At 45.3% G+C, this 19,567-nt stretch overlaps 2 protein-coding genes across 4 annotated transcripts; both read left to right on the forward strand.

The window, feature by feature from the left end:
- The first annotated feature begins 286 nt into the window (after positions 1 to 286).
- mau2 (MAU2 sister chromatid cohesion factor) lies at positions 287 to 6,292 on the forward strand. The gene is made up of 18 exons (XM_085927471.1): positions 287 to 709; positions 1,036 to 1,119; positions 1,251 to 1,346; positions 1,538 to 1,632; positions 1,889 to 1,916; positions 2,046 to 2,201; positions 2,274 to 2,420; positions 2,511 to 2,601; positions 2,690 to 2,793; positions 2,861 to 2,938; positions 3,027 to 3,092; positions 3,198 to 3,281; positions 3,630 to 3,679; positions 3,811 to 3,888; positions 3,983 to 4,094; positions 4,304 to 4,394; positions 4,477 to 4,604; positions 4,937 to 6,292. Exons 1-18 carry the CDS (start codon positions 476 to 478, stop codon positions 5,009 to 5,011), a joined length of 1,797 nt encoding a protein of 598 aa, XP_085783597.1. The 5' UTR covers positions 287 to 475; the 3' UTR covers positions 5,012 to 6,292.
- Positions 6,293 to 6,715: 423 nt separating this feature from the next.
- gatad2ab (GATA zinc finger domain containing 2Ab) lies at positions 6,716 to 19,367 on the forward strand. Of its 3 annotated transcripts, none has more exons than XM_085927468.1 (11): positions 6,716 to 6,959; positions 12,841 to 13,131; positions 15,103 to 15,226; positions 15,313 to 15,444; positions 15,711 to 15,770; positions 15,839 to 15,955; positions 16,037 to 16,240; positions 16,331 to 16,580; positions 16,647 to 17,044; positions 17,125 to 17,281; positions 17,352 to 19,367. In XM_085927468.1, the coding sequence occupies exons 2-11, from the start codon at positions 12,854 to 12,856 to the stop codon at positions 17,483 to 17,485; spliced, it is 1,854 nt and encodes a 617-aa protein (XP_085783594.1). In that variant the 5' UTR covers positions 6,716 to 6,959; positions 12,841 to 12,853; the 3' UTR covers positions 17,486 to 19,367. The 3 variants fall into 3 exon arrangements, with proteins under 3 accessions (XP_085783594.1, XP_085783595.1, XP_085783596.1); XM_085927469.1 differs by having other exon boundaries at positions 6,808 to 6,959; positions 16,058 to 16,240; XM_085927470.1 differs by lacking the exon at positions 6,716 to 6,959 and having other exon boundaries at positions 12,815 to 13,131; positions 16,058 to 16,240.
- Positions 19,368 to 19,567: the final 200 nt, after the last annotated feature.

The raw sequence follows: 19,567 nt of genomic DNA on the forward strand, positions 1-19,567 counted from the left end.
TTTCTTCTAGTTTTATTTATTCATTTATCAAGAAGGTTGCAAAGGAATTCTGACTGAAATTCTGTTTTAATTCTTCCTGTGTAAACATAGAGACAACTCCCACATACAGAAAGGGCAGAGATTTGAACCCAGAACCTTATAGTAGACCCACAGTGGTGCCTATAATAAAATATAAAAAAATATATAATGTGGAATTCCTGTAAAAAGTCTACACACCCTTGTTCAAATGACAGGCTTTGTGATACAGAGGCATCATTTTTGAGCATCAACAACACTTAAATAAGAGAGTTTGCCGTTGTTTATATTGCGAATTCATGAGACAACTTAACTTTTGGCAACAATAACATAAATCACACACACAAATGTGAAACTAAAGGCAGCCAAATTGGCTGGGACGGAGGGCTTTTAAAGTCAACATCTGGCAACCCAGCAGCCTGGCCTGTGAGCGCTGAAAAACTTGTTGTTGTCAGGGAAAATGGCGTCAAACGCAGAAGCCCCGGAGCGCTGGTACCTCGCCCTCCTCGGCTTCGCGGAGCATTTCCGAACCTCCAGTCCACCCAAAATCCGCCTTTGCGTGCATTGTCTCCAGGCTGTGTTCCAATTCAAACCGCCACAGAGGATAGAGGCCCGCACGCATCTTCAGCTGGGCTCGGTCCTCTACCACCACACCAAGAACAGCGATCTGGCGCGTAGCCACCTGGAGAAAGCGGTGAGCGGGCTTAACGAGCTAGGAAAGAGCGCGGATGCAGCGCTGGAGCGGACGGGTGTAGGCCATACTTTGGGAAACAACGAAAACACCCAAGACTTCCCTAAACGCTTAGTTTCCATTTGTCAATTTGTCGCATATTGCTATTTTAACGAGTGTTTCATTTGCTTCACTACATAATGACACGTTCGTCCTCATCGGGCGCTTTCATTCTTTTCAATGCTGTACAAAATGAGCTGCTGAATGGGTTTCTAAATGGGCTAATATTACAGAGAACAACAACAATGTGACTTTGGACTCTAATCATGTTCATATACCTTTTTTTGCAGTGGTACATTTCCCAGCAAGTTCCTCAGTTCGAAGATGTCAAGTTTGAGGCTGCAAGCATCTTATCAGAACTCTTCTGCCAACAGGTAATATTAGGAATGTTCGTGTACTTGGGGAATTAGCAGTATACATGCTTTTTGCACACAAGCTCTTAGTTTACTCATAATAACCTTTTGGGATTTATTCATATCTGTTGTAACTGGTGGTGTATTTTCAGAATTTGGTGGACTCTGCAAAACCTCTTCTGCGTAAGGCCATCCAGATTTCTCAACAAACACCATATTGGCACTGCAGGCTGTTGTTCCAGCTGGCGGTACGTGTCGTATTCTGAAAGAAGTGCATGAAGCTGTTGTGGTCAAAATAGCACACACCTTAAGACTTTGCATTCACATTTGCCGAGTGGATCTCCTCTCTTACGATTCAGTGTCTGAGTTTATACCGAACAGCGAAGCTTAAAATTGCAAACTATCACAACAGGATTTTATTTTATTTTTTTCCCCACAGCAACTTCATACACTGGAGAAGGACTTGGTGTCAGCGTGCGACCTGCTGGGCGTCGGAGCCGAATACGCCCGCGTGGTAGGATCGGAATACACCAGGTACGTCTCAGCTCACTTTTTCCAAGTTCTTTGAATTTATTTTCTTATTTAGTTTTTAAGGCGTTGAAACAGTTCACAAGTAGGCCGAAAGCGTTTTAATCTAACGATTGCTTGCAGTGTGAAAATCTTCACCTTTTCAATCTATAGGCTTTTTGATGATTTTTCTGAAATGTGTATTGGCACTGCCTCATTTAACGTAAATCTTAACCGATTGTGAGGAATGCTGACCCGATGCTTTTGCTTTTGTCTCTTCAAGGGCGTTGTTTCTCCTCAGTAAAGGCATGGTAAGTTCAATTGAAGACGATGAAAACTTTTTGTCAACTAATGAAGTCACGATTTTGCTTTTCTTGTAAAGCTACACTGAAAATTTGTCGTTTGGTACTTTTTCTTATTATGTCTACCTTGCCCAACAGTTGCTGCTAATGGAGAGGAAGCTGGGCGAGGTTCATCCTTTGCTCACCTTGTGTGGAACCATCGTCGAGAACTGGCAGGGAAACCCTATCCAGAAGGAGTCCCTCAGGGTCTTCTTCTTGGTTCTGCAAGTCACGCACTACCTGGACGCCGGACAGGTACCGTCAGCATCAATCGAAACTCGCTTATTCTAACTTATTTGCGATTGAATCACGTCCGCGTTCCCTCAGGTGAAGAGTGTGAAGCCGTGTCTGAAGCAGCTGCAGCAGTGCATCCAGACCATCTCGACGCTCCACGACGACGAGATTCTTCCCAGCAACCCCGCCGACCTCTTTCATTGGCTCCCAAAGGAGCACATGTGTGTCCTTGTTTACCTGGTGAGCATTGCGTTAGTGTTACGTTGACGGTTGAGCACAAACAGTCACGTCGCGTCAGCCATTGGAAATCATTTTGTGCGCCGTCGACAGGTGACGGTGATGCACTCCATGCAGGCGGGTTACCTGGAGAAAGCACAGAAGTACACGGACAAAGCGCTAATGCAACTAGAGAAATTAAAAAGTGAGCGAGTTCTTACGCTTTTGGACAAACAATGGTCGTGGAACCGACGCCTCCTTCCTCACGACATTCTTGATTTCTCTCTTGATAGTGTTAGACTGCAGCCCCATCCTTTCTACCTTTCAAGTCATTCTACTGGAGCACATCATCATGTGCAGGCTCGTCACAGGCCACAAGGCCACTGCGCTACAGGAGGTACGTGTGACCTTCTGCTTCGTTTTTGCCAAATGAACACTCCGACGCATTTTTCCTCTCCTTCCAGATCTCGCAGGTGTGTCAGCTTTGCCAACAGTCTCCCAGGTTATTCACCAACCACGCTGCCCAGCTCCACACTTTATTAGTGAGTATTTTCAAGCCATTTTTCTTTAATGGTGTAGGTTTTACTTGTAAAATAAAAATGAGTCATTTGATTTCTCCGCTTCTGTCAGGGCCTCTACTGTATCTCGGTGAACTGCATGGATAATGCAGAGGCACAGTTTACCACGGCCTTGCGGGTAGGCACATCCCTTGTTTTTTTGTTTTATGCATTTGGATCATTTCTTGGCTGCCGGGTGGAGTCTCACTCCCGCTGAGTGAAATGTGGCACTCCTGTGTTGCAGCTCACCACACACCAGGAGCTGTGGACTTATATCGTCACCAATTTGGCCAGCGTTTATATTCGGGAAGGCAACAGACACCAAGAGGTATGACAGTGAAATGCAGTGTGGAAAATATTAAACCGGCCAACAGGTCAAAAATTCGTTTGTACTTTTCATCCAAAATTGGCGAAGATAAACTCCAGCAGACAATGAATGGATGAATCTTTCGAAACGAACTTTGTACATTTAAATTCTGCGTTTCAATTCTGTTGAATGACTAGGCTCATGTTGAGAACATCTGTCAGTAACACAGTTCCCCCACCAGAGGGCGCTATAAACGATTTATGAAAAAAACGATCCAAATTTCATCTTATCTTGGCAAATAAAAGAAACAATGCAATATAGTTACGTAGATATGGTAATTATATAATGCATGACCATTCTCTCCTCCAGTTGTACAGCCTTCTGGAGAGGATAAATCCAGACCACAACTTCCCAGTAAGGTAAGATGATGTTGAATTTGTTTCAGGTTTTGATATTCTATTTAAGACATCTTGATCAGGCTATGAAACAAAATGTGTGTGTAATATAATAAGTACAACATAGTGTTAATAATATCTTGGTCTTTGGTTAGCTCACACTGCCTCCGGGCCGCTGCTTTCTATATCCGGGGACTGCTGTCCTTCTTCCAAGGCCGCTACAATGAAGCCAAGTAGGAGGACTTATTTATTGATTGATTTTTTTTTTTTTTTTTTTCCCCTCCACAATCCCTTGACGCGTTCACATTATTTTTCTTCTCTTTCTAGACGCTTCTTGAGAGAAACCTTGAAGATGTCTAACGCCGAGGACCTGAACAGACTGACTGCTTGCTCGCTGGTTCTGCTGGGTCACATCTTCTATGTGCTGGGCAACCACAGAGTAAGACAGAATTGTTGATCGGAATGCGTCTGTTGTTGGGTTGTCAAGGTTACAAGCAATGTCTAGTTGGGCAGGTGACACATAGGATTTTCAGTCGCCTGTCTTTCTCCTCATCTATTGCCAAGTGTAATGTATTAAGGAAATTAATTGAAACGATCAAAAAGTTCAGTTGTGGCTGATGTTTTTCTATCCTGTTTTGTTTCATGCAGGAAAGCAACAACATGGTAGTACCGGCCATGCAGCTGGCCAGTAAGATTCCTGACATGTCCGTGCAGCTTTGGTCCTCGGCGTTGTTGAAAGGTACTACTTATGTTCATTTCAGGTTTTTTCTTTTTTTTTTCTTCTTTGCATGATGTCTTTTGACCACATCTTTCACCTACAGATTTGAACAAGGCACTTGGGAACACCATGGATGCCCACGAAGCAGCTCAGATGCACCAGAACTTCTCCCAGCAGCTGTTGCAGGACCACATCGCCGCCTGCAGCCTCCCCGAGCACAACCTTATCAGCGTACGTGAAAGACTTTCCATCTCTCCCCAATGCTTTTTTTTTTTTGACTAGAAAGTCAAAAAGTCCAAATCAAACACATTTTGCCTTCAACCATCGTCTTAAAAAAGCGAGTAGCATTTTATTTTAGTTTCATTATACAGTGCTTAACTTCTCTTAATACTTATTGTTATGATAGGAATGCGAAGTACATGATTTTTTTTTTTGTATGATAAAATTATTCCCTATGGGAATAAAAACAAATTGACTTCCAAGCTGTTCTAGCAGATAGATGAATGCATCCAAAAAAAATGTACCCATGAACTATATATATATATATATTTTTTGCTTTATAGTGGACTGACGGCCCTCCTCCTGTCCAGATACAAGCCCAGAATGGTCCCACTACCAGTCTCGCAAGCCTGCTATGAGGAAGACTGTGTGTATGTGTGTGTTTGAGTATGTGTGTGCGCGTATGACTTGACTGTGTGCGTGCAGCTGGTACATTATCACAACATAGTCTAAGAAAGTCGGTATCCAGATCGTTGTTCGTCAAGATCTAAGTGAATTTTTTTAATTTCCCAGTTCACTACTATCACAGTTTTAATCGACTGTAAATCAATTACCACTACTGTCGTCATCTGGTCGGGTCAGGGCGTGGAATTTGGATTGGATTTCAAGTAGGGGTGGGGCCACTTGTCTTCTCACACCTTGCAATTGTAAAAACTAATAGCAGAACCACCATAAGAAGCTCCCAAACATTTCACCCACATGTGCCCTTAATATACCATCACTAACATTTGTTCAAAAGATTTTATATAACATGACATAAAGGTTCCCCTCCCCCTACTTAAGAGCTTCACGTCTACCAGAAAGCCCCCCCCCCCTCTACATTTGCCAGCTTCCCTTTTTATTAGCAAGGAAGACGACGGGGTGATGGGTAGGAGGGTAGCAAAGATGTAGAAACAAATTAATTTATTCATATTTTTGTATCTGTTAAATATTTGACATCATGCTTTCATTGTTTTGTTGTTGTATGGGATGCCTTTGTTTCCATTTGCATGGAAGTTACTGATGTTGAATTCCTTGTACATTAGTTTCTGAGCTGGGTTTGCGACTAAGATATACTTGGTAGATATTTTTTGCACAAAATCCATAATAGAGAAGTAAAAAGACCTCTTGTAATATATTTTCACACAAAATAATCAGTTGGAATGTTGCTTTTTTTTTTTTTTTTTTGCTAAATTAGAGTTAGGGTGCGTTTCTAAGAAATTTCAGTGTTCATGTATGGATCTGACATCCTGCAGTGGTTTATGTCAGTTTGTTTTCGCCACACCTTCCATAATATATTCATTTTTACAAATCAAATTGTTTTTTTTTTTAGTTAACCATTATTCTCATTTTTTTTTTACATACATTTTTGTTACGCTCAATCGGTCCCGATTCGTTCTTCTATTGTGTTCTTTGCAGCCTGTGCTTATGAATTCACCACTCACTCAACCTTTTATTGTACAGCGACATTTTATAAAGTCAGTTTAGTAAAGTGTCATGTATTTTTAGCCCTAACGATGTAGAGATTTCAACGCTTGGTATTTATGACACTCAGTTTATGACACAGTTTAAGCTTGAGTACTAGTTATACTCTATCAATGAATATGTTTTTGATGCTCATGATGTTTTCAATAATTTTCCAATAAAAAACATGAAATAAACAGTCGGCGCAAATGTATTTACTTATATCTACATTAAAACAGTACATACGCAAATATTGCAGAGGGATGTTTACTGTGTTAGACATAACATTTTTTTATTGTATTAGTTATAGTGTCAGAGTAAATGTTTCTCTTTATATATATGTATATATGGCGGCTCATGACGTGTGCATACTTTAAATTGTTGTTGCTAATTATGTCCAGTAGAGGTCGCACTGACGACCACTTATCAGGCAATCATTTTGCGTTGACACAACAGCAAATATTTGTTTATCAAAATATTGTACCAAAGACGTTTGGAAAATAGGACTTTCCCCAAATGTCTTTACAGTTATTGAAATTATATCAGCAACCCTTCTATTTTTTTGCATTTTTTATTTATTTACACACGAGGTCAGTGCAACTCTGCAGTATGTTTTTTTTTTTCCTCCAACAGTAGAGAAGTCGGAAAGGCAACATTTCCGAGGTGTCTATGAACGCGGCATGACGTCGCCTGTGGTGGTGGCACACATTAGCAACCGGAGTGGCAGCGGACGGAGGAGAGGGGTTCCCCTGGATTTTCTTTTTTTTTTCTTTATTTTTTTTTTAAACGCAGAAGCCAGCAAAATACAAGTATCAACACCCCTGGGAACCACGGGGGAACTCGACCGAGCACCCGCTGGACTGCGTAAGTCCAAGCATTGCTCCTCCGTAACAACTTCCACCACGTTTTGTATTGACAATCACATCGCGGCGACACGGGGGAACTTTCTCCGGCGATGCTAGCTCGCAGCTAGCCTAGCAGCATCGCGCAAGGTAACAGTTTGTGCACTCACACCTCAACGCAGCCGCGGTGTGCGTAGTCTCCAAACTCTCGGAATATTAACACCAACTTCACCGGCGAAACTTCATATAAGATGCTCCAATAGTAAGTTATAACGTGTGTTTAACCCACGCGTGTGTTGTGATACCGTCAAAGTCGGCGAAATGAACAAATTTCCGTCTTTAATTAACGCCAGACTGGTCCGTGTGAAGAATCAAATTAGCGACAGTGTGTCTGGGCAGGCAAGTGTCCAGAGAGTTAGCATCAGCTCATTAGCAGGCTAACATAGCTTGTTAGCTCCGTGGGATCAGGTCGCTCTTCATTGTCTGTCGTGTGTATCGCTATTCGGACACGTACCCCGAGCCAAATATCACACATCTTTATATGTGGTAGTTTAACTAGTACACCCAGGTGAAAACTCACCGCTTGGAGAGAGCGTGTTATTATTATTTTTTTCTACTATCAAAAGGATGCTGTTAATGACCAGTGGTCGTTAGCTCGCCTTTTAGTTAGCCACGGTGTTACAAGCCGGACAGATGGGGCAGGTTGTTGTTACTAAGCCACGAGATGGCTTCTTCTTCTCTCTCTTTTTTTTTTCTTCGCTTTTTATAAAGTTGCCAACATCAAAGTTTATTTCAACACCAGCCTCCTTTCCCCCCCTCATCGCCGTGGGGGAAAGACTTGTTTTTTGTGTGTGCGTGCGGATGTGTTTGCACTCTGCTCGCCGAGGTGCTATTATTACGCTCCCGTAAAGCCATTGAGCCTCAAACTTTGTCATATTAGCTCAACCGTGAAAAGCCTTTTATGGAGGTGTAATGGTGGACGCTTGTGCCGTGTTGTCTCTTCTTGTTTTTGGTCCACGACGAATTAACTGCCTACGTAATCAAATCATTGTGCTCACCAACACTTTGTTCACGGTGCATTACACTATTGTTTTAAATGCTAATCACATTCATATTGAAATAGGCTTTCACGCACTTGCTTTAAGCCAAAGCAAAATGTGCATTTCTCCAAGCCAAATATATCCTAATATCAAATTGACGCAAATTTTCTTTGTGCATTTTGAAGGCACCTCATGAGTACCTTATTCTGGGATAGTCAGCCCTCATTGACTCTGCATATACTAACTTTTATTCCCTGTGGACAATTTGGACTCCTCGGTGAGCATAACAAACATGTTTTTAGCATGTTGGAGAAACCCCATGGGAAGCACAGGGTGAACATGCAAACTACACAGAAGAACACCTAAAGTGTGGTTCAAACATAAAATCTCAAAACTGGGAGGCAGATATACCAAACACTTGCCCGCCCAGCTGCTTTGCTAAAAAAACAACAACATTGCAATGGAAAAGTGTAAGTTAAGTGTTATGCTAATATCTCGTGCTTGTCTGTTGGCTTTAAATGACTCCTCTTATGTCACGCTAACTGCCCGTGCAAATTCTTCTCTTCTCACGTCGAAAACGCAAACGCTGAGTTAATCCTTTCATGCTGGTTGAAAATGAGGTCTGCTGAGGTATATGTCTCCCGACAAGTATGGCACCTAATAATGTGTGTGTTGTTTTGGAGTCGTTGGACTTCGGAGGTCCCAGTTCTGAACAAGAAGCCTTTCACACGAGAGCAAATTGCCTCCCTCGGCCTGGCGATCGGGGCACGTCGCTTTGCATTTTATGATGGACTATGGATTTGCACGGGGTGTGCGAAAGGCGGGGGGCCGGGGGTCTTATTATAGAAAAGACTCACTGAGAATGATGTGAGCAGACATGCATGACTCAAGAGCTACTTTTTATCTGAAACAGTTTTTTTTTTTTTGTATTTCCAGCACCTGCTAAGATGACGATGATGCCTGGAGAGATAGCGTTGTATGGCGGTCATACCGTTTTGTTGATCCATCCTGTGATGAAACATTTCTCATCTTGTTTCTTCCATTGTGGAATGCGGTCGAACAAAGTGGTCGAATGCGCCGTCATTGCGGAAAAGGTTAACAGGAAGTGTTGGTGAAACTCGAGTGGCGCCCAAAAGCATTGGCAGCACGCATAAGTACTGGCATATTTACACTTTCCTATTGACTGTTGTTTTTTTTTTTTATGTCTTTGGCAAAGCGGCCATTTTATAGCCATGTTGCATCACATGACCGTGACCAGCGTACTGTATTGCTTTGCCTACGCGCCTCAGGGCAACTCTTCAGCGTTTGGTTGAATGACCCATTTCTTATTTAATCTGTTCACCATTACAGACTCTAGTACATGTGGAGTTTATACCAGGCGCTGTTTGTAACAGATGAGGATTGGGTTTGGGCCCGGGTTTCCACGACCATTCTGGATGCTTCCTTGAAGAAGCAATACCGCCGCTCAAATATATTTCTATTAGAAACCAATTTAATGTTTTTAATCACTTTGTATCTGGATCATAAATTCAAAAGTTACATTAGTTATTTGGCGAACCGCTGTCATGGTTTACTGTTTCATGGCATAGTGTTTTTTTGTTTTTTTATTTCACTCTGGATTATATAGCACCACTTGTTGCTAGAGCGTGATTCACCGCAGTCGAGTAAAAAAAAAAAAGGTTTGTCTCGTTTGATGCACGTCGGAGTCATTTTAGCTGTTCTTTTTGCCCCCTGGTTTTCCTGCTTGCATCCATTTTTGAGAAATGTAATCTGATAGCAGTTTGTGTGCGTCCCGGCCCTTGGTTGTGTTAGCGGGTTTGGGTTTCTGGTTTAGAGGATTATAGGGAAACCGATTTGACTGTAATTTCAGATTACTGCTGCGGCCGGCAGTTCCTTTTAATTATGGCGAGTAAATGTTTTTGGTCAATAAGATGGGCTCTGTTAATAGCGTGAATCAATTACTCCATGTGGCGCCGAGGCTTGTGTGGTCCCCCGAAAATAAAGAAGCTCGGAAGAATGTTTTGTCATTTGACTGGGATGATCGTTTGATTTGAGTGATTACAAACACTTCCATTTGTCTGTGATCATAAATGTTTTGCCGTTGAATCTAGGCGGACACGTGCTGACATAGTGACTTCAGTTGGCCTCCGGCGCTTGCTTACTTGCTCACACACACACACACACACACACACACACACATGCACAAGAGCACACACAGTCAGTCCGGCAAATTCAGGGTTAAAGGCTTCCATTTTGTTAGGTAACACCCTAATGGTCTGATCCGTCAGTGGCGTTAAAATGGCAGGGGCTTAACCCTTTCCGTTCGGGACGGAACCAGTAGGGAGGGACACGCACGCACGTAATCATGTACGGGCAACACACACAAACACATACTTACCTTCTCTGGTTTTTTTTTGTGTGTGTGTGTGTGGGCGGTGTGACAGAAGACAAGGAAGCGTGTTTTTCACTTTGGCACAGTTAGATCACGTCTCTACTCGCCACATGTGCGCGACCCCCCACCCCTTTCCTCCCCAACATGGCACTCCTTCAGATGTGTCCTCGACCCCCCCCTCCTCCCCCCCAAGCCTGCAGGTTACCTTCGAACATTATTTTGTACATCTCATTTTGGCATGATCATATATCATCGATGAAAATGACAACAATGAATTCTTTCCATTTATATGGAATTAATTGTGACTTAAAAGCAGTTGAGGTCAAATAAAAAAACTATATCTTGCCACTGATGTCACCCACTTGGCATCTATTGCTGGTCATCCTGGAAGGGGTATTCCTCCATCTGTGACTTATTTATTTCTTTTTATTACATGTATATATATATTTTTGTGAACTTTGGGCTTGTGAATCCCTTTGAGACATATGACTTGACTTGGAAATAACCGGTTTGCAATATTACTTTGTTGTTGTGCACGCTCAGCAAGCCAAACTCTTGACTCAAAGCAAAACCGTTTGTCTGATAAAAGATACATAGGTTTTTAAAGTGATGACCCCCCCCCCGGCCCATCCCGCCCCTGGCCTCTAAAAAATACACAACTAACTCCAAAGGAAGCTATTATTGACCCACATGTCTCTAATTGAAGCATAAAGACACGAGCGGAAAGCCTCGGCTTCTTAAAATGGCTGTTAATGTGTCGGCTGACTGGGCCCGGTCGGGTCCCAGTGGGGAAATCATTATGGAGCTGGAGATAAGAGGCTCGTACGCTACCTGAGGGGGGGGGGGGGATGGATGAAGCCCTTGCCATTGATCTTCTTCCCTTGCAGAGCCGGACACAAAAGTAGAAAGACTACATGGTGTCAAACCAGGTCAAGAGATTTCCATTTGCTTTCATTTGGTGGGGGGGGTTCTACCTCAAACGTGTCGCCAAACCGTTCAAAACAACGTAAACGTACAGATTTCGAAGGTATTCAAAGTTAAATGTAGCCATATTTGACATTGGAGTCCTCTGTGAACAAGTTCGGAATCAATTCTATGAGCTGGAGGCGCTCTCAACTCGCAACACGCCACAAGCCTCCAGAGCTCATCTAGAAACCAAGAGACGAGACGTGGGAAAACTCCCGGGAGTGAACAACTCACTGATGCAACAATCACACCCAGTCATACACAGTTACCCTCAAGTGTGTACTGTATGTGCATGTCCAACAATTTTGTTTACCGGATTTGTTGCTTAGCAACGGGAACTGATGAGCTCAGGATGGCATCCCCTTCTTTTTCTTCTGGCATGTTTGTGCTGACCTGCATCTCAGCTGTTCATAGATACAAGCATCGTTTGGGGCTTTGGAATTGGAGAAAGAAATCATTTCATGTTGTTTTGAGGAAGGGATCGTCGAGAGAACTTGATTTTGGGTTTTGCTTGAGCGCACCATTGATACGTCGACGCGCCTACTTATCATTCTGGTTGACAGGCTTCATTCGGAATGTCATTTGAACATTCCAAAACCTGCCAATGTAATTACTGTCTGAGTAGGTCCTTTATGGGAACTTGTAAATCTCCACAATGAACAACTCGTTTGGACCAGTTTTTATCGAGACACCTCACTGTTTCTAAATTAAGATAATACGATGATGTCACACTTGTTGTTCTACCACGTTGAATTATTATTATTATTTTTTTTAGATGGCGGCGAGAGCTGACGAAGCTTGGTGGCCAGCAGCTGCCCTAGTTGGGATTGAATTTGAATGTTACACTCTTTCTGCTGCGTAATAGGTTATGTGAGAAGTGGCTTTCATCATCTTACTGTCCTGAAAGAGATTTGGGTCAGCATCTGGGGCACTGGCACTAGGACAAGATCCAGGCTGGACCCTTTTTAAGACGTGCGAGGTTTCAGCGAAATGGAACACTGTCAATGCCCGTGAAAGAAAAATTATCAATAGAAATAAGATCCACTCTCACCGTCCCATGATACACACACAATTCAGTCAAAGAACACCACATACAGTTATTAGACAGCTTTCAAACTCACAATGAGCTCAAAAAAAAAGTGAGATCATGGATTAAAAATATAAAAGCATTGATGTGGCAGTGATGTCATAGAATCAATGAAACAGAGTACCTATTGAGCGTCCAATCAAATTGCCATCCTATAACGTTTCCAGCTCTTGGGGGGGGGGGGGTCATATTATTTGCATTGAATCCGCAAAGTGCTATGATACGCTTTGATGTCTTGCTTTAAGCTCGGTGAAGGACTGAGGCGGTTACTATTTCGAAGTCAAATAAGGAGGAGGACCTACGTTAGCATGAATTTATGATTAGCGCGCCGTTTCTGCGCTCACGCTCGTTACGGGGTCCTGGCTCAGCATTTTGTTTGTTTGTAACGGCGATGGTTTTCCCTTTCCCATTTCTCCAGGTTGAGAGCAGCCATGTCAGAGGAGGCGGTGCGCCAAACGCGCAGCCAGAAGAGGGCCATGGAGAAGGACAGCACGGGAGACGTGGACTCCAAACGGGTCAAGATGGAGAAAGGGGACGCCGAGGGAAGCCCCTCGGATCTGGAGAGGGCCGAAGCGGAGGGCGAGACACTGAAGAGCGAGCCGTCGACCAAGTCGGCGGCCAGCATCTTAAAAACCGGAGAGGTGAAGGCCACCATCAAGGTGGAAGTGCAGACGGGGGACGAGCCTGTTGATATGAGCACATCCAAAAGGTGAGGACGGCCTGACATACTTTTACTTTCACTTTGAGACGCTGATAAGAAAACATTTAAGTGTTGTCTGCACGTAACTCCTTTCGTCCTCCATCTTTCATCATCGGCGTTTCCTGATGGCACTCGCGATGTGGCAGACGGCACATTGATCCGTCTTTCTCGCACGGGGGGGGGAGGAGTTTGCTTATAAAGTTATTTTTAGTGTCTTTGCGTTCAAGCTCATTGCCTTGTGGTTGCGCAGAGCTGTCCACTGGAGTTTCAGGTTCCTCTCGAACTCAAGCCAGTGCCAAACAGGAAGTGGCTGGGCGGCTGCCGCTCATTATGGGTTGGGTGGGGTGGGGGGGAGTTGATGTGACAGTGGGGCACCCAGACTCCATTTTCTCCCACGGCAGCACCTGAGCTTTGCCTCGCTCCTCACACAAAATGAAGACTATGTGTCACAAACTGGTTCCAACTGGCCGTTGCCATGGTTTCCACATTGGAAAGGAGCAGTTGGGCGAGGGAGGGGCCCGGAGGAATGGCGGGGTGTGTCACATGACCAAGGCCGACAAATGCCTGATGTCATGTGATGAAAGATAAATGCGTGCGGCGACGCCATTGCAGTTGAAGTGGAAAACCGAGAGCTGACTCAGCCCACTCGGTCACCTTTGAACCGGCCTCGGCTCGGCGTACGTCTCATTAGTCACCGACGGATAGGTCTTTTGAGAAATGTTGGACTTTTTCCACAGGGAGCCTGTAGGTCGCTCGCTACTTTTAAGTTGCGAGCTCGTCTCGTTTCATCAGCTCCTAAGTTGCCTCGCTGGACTTAAGTTAAAGCTCCATGCAAAGCTCACGTTGTGGCTGCAAATAACTGTTACTGATTGAGCCGTGCTTATGGTGTGCCAAAGCATGCCGGGGGAACCTTACGTAACCAAACCTGATGTCGGGAGCGCTTCCTGACTGAGCGGCAGCGATGAGCTGTCCCGTACGGCTTTGACAATTTCAACGTTTCTGGAATGTACCGGGGCTTCCTCCTCAGGGGCTGCAGAAGGGCAAACTGTCAGCAAGACGCTAAAAAAAAAAAAGTACTCGAGCGAGCTGGCCATCTTTTTAGAACTCTCGAACGATTTCAAGGAGCTTTTTGCTACGTTTAGTTTCCGTACAGCTTCCTGTGACGCCGAGGGCTGTTTGGTAGACGGCGGCGGCGGCGGTTTAGTAGCCACGCGCGTGCGAAGACAGAAGTGTGCACCAAAGTGCGAAGCGAGCGAGTCGGGAGTATAAAAGATGAACAAGTAGCGTCGGGGGGGAGGGGTGCGCCAAGTAGCGACTGGTTGAGTGACTGAGTGAGAGCGTGTACACAATAGGTTGGCTCCTGGCCATGTATTCCCCTCCCCCCATCACTGTCACCCTCCGCCGCGTCTCCGGCGGACCTCCGCTCGGCTCAACTTGTGACTTTGGCGTCGGCAGCCGGGAGGGAGGGGAGAGCCGAGGCCCAGGCTCTCCGTGGCCGACTAGGCCACGAAGTAGGTGAGGCCTCGAGGTTCTCTGCGGTGAACCGGGCCCAAGCTTCAACATGTTCCCAATCAGTCTGTCCAACGTGGGCGCGTAGTTCGCTTCCAACCGAAACCTCCACGTCACTCAAATCATCTTCAGCCAGGTCTCCTTCCAACTTTGACTCGTGTGCAACCATGGTGTTGTTTGTTTGTTTGAGACGGCCCCTTTGTTATTCTCTCGCTCGCTCGCTCCCTCCCTCTGCCGCCATTACTCTATTATTGATCTCCTGGTTCTTGTCCTCTTGTGTGCCTCAGAGCACATTCTCACCACTTTGGGAGGGTGAGCAAAATAGTCATTATATACCGCCTCCTTGTGGAAGTTGGTCAAAACAACAGCTACTGTGCTGCCGAGACCGCGGACCCCCAAAGTTGAACGCGATCCGCTTCGTTTCTCGAATCAATGACAGATTTGTAAGTGAAGTTATTTCCACGCCTTCAGCGACATGAAAAGAGAGCGCCAGCCGCCATCACCAGACGACGTCATCGTGCTGTCAGACAACGAGCCGTCCAGTCCCCTGATGAACGGCCACTGCTTCAGCAAGACTGACACCGAAAAACTTGTGGTGAGAAAACAGCAGCACCGGGTTTGCCGCCGTCTATTTTTGTCCCATCTTTAATTGGTCTTTTCACCCTCCCCTCTCATATGCAGAAGAGTTCTCCCGAGGAACGGGAGCAAATCATCAAACAGCTCAAAGAAGAGCTCCGACTCCAAGAAGCCAAGTTGGTGCTGCTCAAGAAACTACGACAGAGCCAGATTCAGAAGGAAAGCACGACTCAGAAGGTAAAAAAACAAATGGGAAAGAGATGACTCAAGTTCATGCTGGGTCAGGAGATTAATATCTGACGTCGGAGTTGTCTCCTGAGCTATTTTGGGTCGGGATAAAGCCCCGGAGGCTCGTGTTGTGGAGTAGTCGATGTCAACCTTTAGACAGACAGGCACTGATCACTTCATTGAGTGATCCATGTCGAAGATGAAGAAATGAAAAGAGTGATGACAATCTGAAATACCTTCAGGGTTGTTACATTTTCTTTTCTTCCATTCCCAAGGTGTCTGGATCTGTGGCAACTCCTCCTCCCTTGGTAAGAGGCAGCAAAGGCCCCCTTCAGGTACCTCAAGTGACTCAGAGCGACAAAAGTGGCCCCTTCCATTCAACACGTTCATTTATGTCCAAAAGGTAACGGGTCGAAGCTCAGGCACGGTGATCCCTCCGCCTCTGGTGCGGGGCGGTCAACACATCCCGTCCAAACACGGCTCTCAGACCGCCATGCCTCCTCTGGTCCGAGGAGCCCAGGTTAGTGCGGAGATTGTTCACCACCATCTTAAATCTCCTAATTCCACTCACAATTCTGCCTCTTACGTGTGGTGCCATCAGCCTGTAAGCGTGACTCCTCAGCAGATCGCCAGCCTGCGTCAACAGCAGCAGCAGCACGGCGGCGGCTCGGGCCCTCCTCCGCTGCTGCTGGCTCCACGAGCATCCGTGCCCAACGTCCAGGTTCAAGGACAGAGGATCATTCAGCAGGGCCTCATCCGGGTGGCTAACGTGGCCAACAGTAATATATTGGTCAACATCCCGCAGGTGACACGACGGCCCAGCTCATTGAATATTGCAATCAAAAATATCGGTAGAGTAGACCCATGCTCAGGTGGGTTCCGCTATTGCGTCCAGGCATCTCCAACGGGCATGAAAGGCTCTTCGGGGTCACCCAACTCTGGCCTCAACGACTCGCCCGCCAGCCGCCAGGCCGCCGCCAAGCTCGCGCTTCGTAAGCAGCTGGAGAAGACGTTACTGGAGATCCCGCCGCCTAAACCTCCCGCCCCCGAGTTCAACTTTCTGCCCTCCGCCGCCAATAACGAGTTCATCTACTTGTTGGGGTTGGAGGAAGTGGTGCAAAAACTCCTGGACATGCTCGGTAGAGGTGGGTGGACTTTTCATTCTGTTCTTAAGTCTGCGGCGTCGGTAATGAGCCCGACACCACCCGCAGGCAATCTAGGTCCCACAGCCGGCATGTCCAGCTCCATTTCCAAAGAGCCGTACACCTGCACCCAGTGTAAAACCGATTTCACCTCCCGCTGGAGGAAGGAGAAGGCCGGGAGCATCCTGTGCAACCAGTGCATGTCGTCCAATCAGAAGAAGGCTCTGAAGGCCGAGCACACCAGCCGGCTGAAGGCGGCCTTCGTCAAGGCGCTGCAGCAGGAGCAGGAGATCGAGCAGCGCATCCTCCAGCAGGCCACCACCTCCTCCGCCACGCCCGTCTCCAAAAGCACCTCGTCCTCTCCTTCGATGTCCAAAAGCGAGGTACTGGTGTCTCACCATTACAAACAGGTCCGAGCCGCCATGCCGCACAGATCTGTGACGGGCCATCACTCGGCTATTAAGCAAGTAAGCACCGTTTCGGCGGACGAGCGCGCTTGTGGAGGTTTTTACCGCCGCTCGTTCACCTCGGCGTCATTCCCTCTCAGCTGCAGAGCGCAGTGACGGCGGCGGCGTTGAGCAGCAGGCCAAGTAAGCACGGGGCGTCGGCGCGCTCGCTCCAGCAGGGGGTGAAGGTCAGCGCCGGCGGCAGTAACAGTAACCAGGGCAACGTGACCGCCTGGAGGAAGAGCGGCGGCAATGCAGGTAGCTGACACGGAATCTTAAGAATGTCGGATGATCCTTCATTTGTTCTTACCGTTTGATGTCCCGGCAGGTGTGACCATGGCCTACGTGAACCCCAGCTTGTCCGCCCACAAGACCACCTCGTCTGTGGAGCGCCAGCGCGAGTACCTGCTGGACATGATCCCATCCCGCTCCATCTCCCATGCAGCCAACACATGGAAATAATGACCTTCGCCCCCCCCCCCGCCCGCCATTTCCGTTCTTATTCCCCTCTTGTAACATCTATGATAGCCATTATGCACCCACCCATCTATAAACATAATCATTGAACATGATGCAGGGAGGTCAATCCGCCTTCTGTTTTTTTTTTTTTCTTTTGAGGCGGAGACGTTCCTCCATTTCCTCGTGGGCCCATTCCCCAAGTTTGGGATGGAAGAATTGTGTTCAGGACATCCCCCCCCACCGCCCCCCCCCTTCTCCCCCAAGGTGGTTTGGATTCAGACTTTTTTTTTTTTTTTTTTTTAGAATGGGAGCACCCGTGGAATTCCCAAATTCCTCCGTCTGTGGATTAGACAGGGGCAGATATTAAGATTATTATTATTATTAGACACAACAGAAGATACGCCTTAGCCCGGGTTGCTTTCTGAACTGCAGATCTCATCACAGGGATTGTTCGATCTTCAAGGATCATCGAAGAAATGACTTCAGCTTTGCAAAAAAGAGTAAGGGAAAAAAAAAAAAAAACTAAGACTACACACAGACTGCCTCTTCTCTGAAAGCTCCAGCGAGTACGGCAGAGAAGCCAACGTGTGTCAGATAATTTTTTTTTTTTGTATGGCGGAATGTTAGGATTCTTGTCTGTGTTTGATTTTGTGTTTATTTTTATTTTTTTTCTTCCTAATATTGTGCTCCTCCAACGTTTTGGAAGTGACCTCACGCCGAGGTTGGAATTATACCGGCTCCCGTTACTGGTGAAGGTGGTTTTACATCTGCTGCTTTCCGCATCGCCGACTTTTAAATCCGTAGACAAAAAAAATAATAAAAAAACGTTTCATTGAATATTGTAACGGAGCCTTTTGTAATGTTTGGAGGACTGTTGTTGAGGGGAAAAAAAACTTCCAAAGAACTCGTGGAGCCCAAATAAAATCCCTTCGGCTAGAAGGTTTGAAGTTTATTTGAAGCCTCTCTGGAGTAAACACATGATGTCATGCTAAAACTGGAGGGGAGTTGTCAGGAATGTCATTTTGTGACATGATTTATTATTATTATTTGCTTTTAGTCCTTTAGGTTGTGGTGCATTGTTTTCTTCTCTAGACACAATTGTCTTTGGCTTTTATTTATAGGGTCACGCTATTAGTAAAGAGAATTGATCCCTGTCAAAAAACGCTGGACAGCTTTCAGAATGTAGCGATGCAAACAAACAAACAAACACTCTCCAGGAAGTCTTTGAACCAGTCAGTTTCTAAACAGAAAAACAAAACAAAACATTCATAATCAACATTTGTAGAATTTTTTTGGGGGCAGCACGGGAGCCAAGTGGTCAGCACATCTGCATCACAGTTTTGAGATACGGGGTTTGAATATCACCTCTGGCCTTCCTGTGTGGAGGACATTCCAAAATAACATGCATATTAATTTTATGGAAGATTTTCCAGAAGTGTGAATGTTTGTGTATATGTGCCTTGTAATTAGATGGCAACTTTACCCCACTTCTCGCCAAATGAAAAGTGATATTAAAATTCTTATATGGATCTTTTTTTTTTTTTTTTTTAAATATAATTTAGTAGACATTTGAAACAAATTGAATTGTCCAAAATGGCTTCCTGGTTTCACTTTGGAGCTCCCGTGTCCTTAAAATCCACAAGGGAAACATCGCAGATTGTCTCTACATTCCTGAAAGGCAAAAAAAAAAAAAAAAAAGTGCAGCAACAGCCCACATTTTGTGAATGCAAACGAGTCTCTCACTGATTGAAATCAACATCATTCCGTTTGTTGTAGGTGGAAAAATGTAGCCAAACCCACACTGAAAGGAAAATGATGTATAAGGAGACATGGTTTTTTGACCCCCCCCGCTCTATTAAATAATAAAAACAAATTTTAACCCTAAGTTGGCTGATTTCTTGTCAATCATAAATGAAGTCATTATAAAGAAATCATTATGATGTCACTAATGCAAAGCACGAGACTCATAATTGTGTAAAGTATATCTGAAAAAATTGATCATTTAATAATTGATTTTCATTAGACAGTGACTATGCTGAATAACAACACCAAAATAGGTATTTATGGCTTGTGATATAGTGGCAT

This window comes from Syngnathus leptorhynchus, chromosome 13, assembly GCF_054491065.1.
Source record: "Syngnathus leptorhynchus isolate UIUO chromosome 13, UIUO_Slep, whole genome shotgun sequence".
Classification (NCBI taxonomy): domain Eukaryota; kingdom Metazoa; phylum Chordata; class Actinopteri; order Syngnathiformes; family Syngnathidae; genus Syngnathus; species Syngnathus leptorhynchus.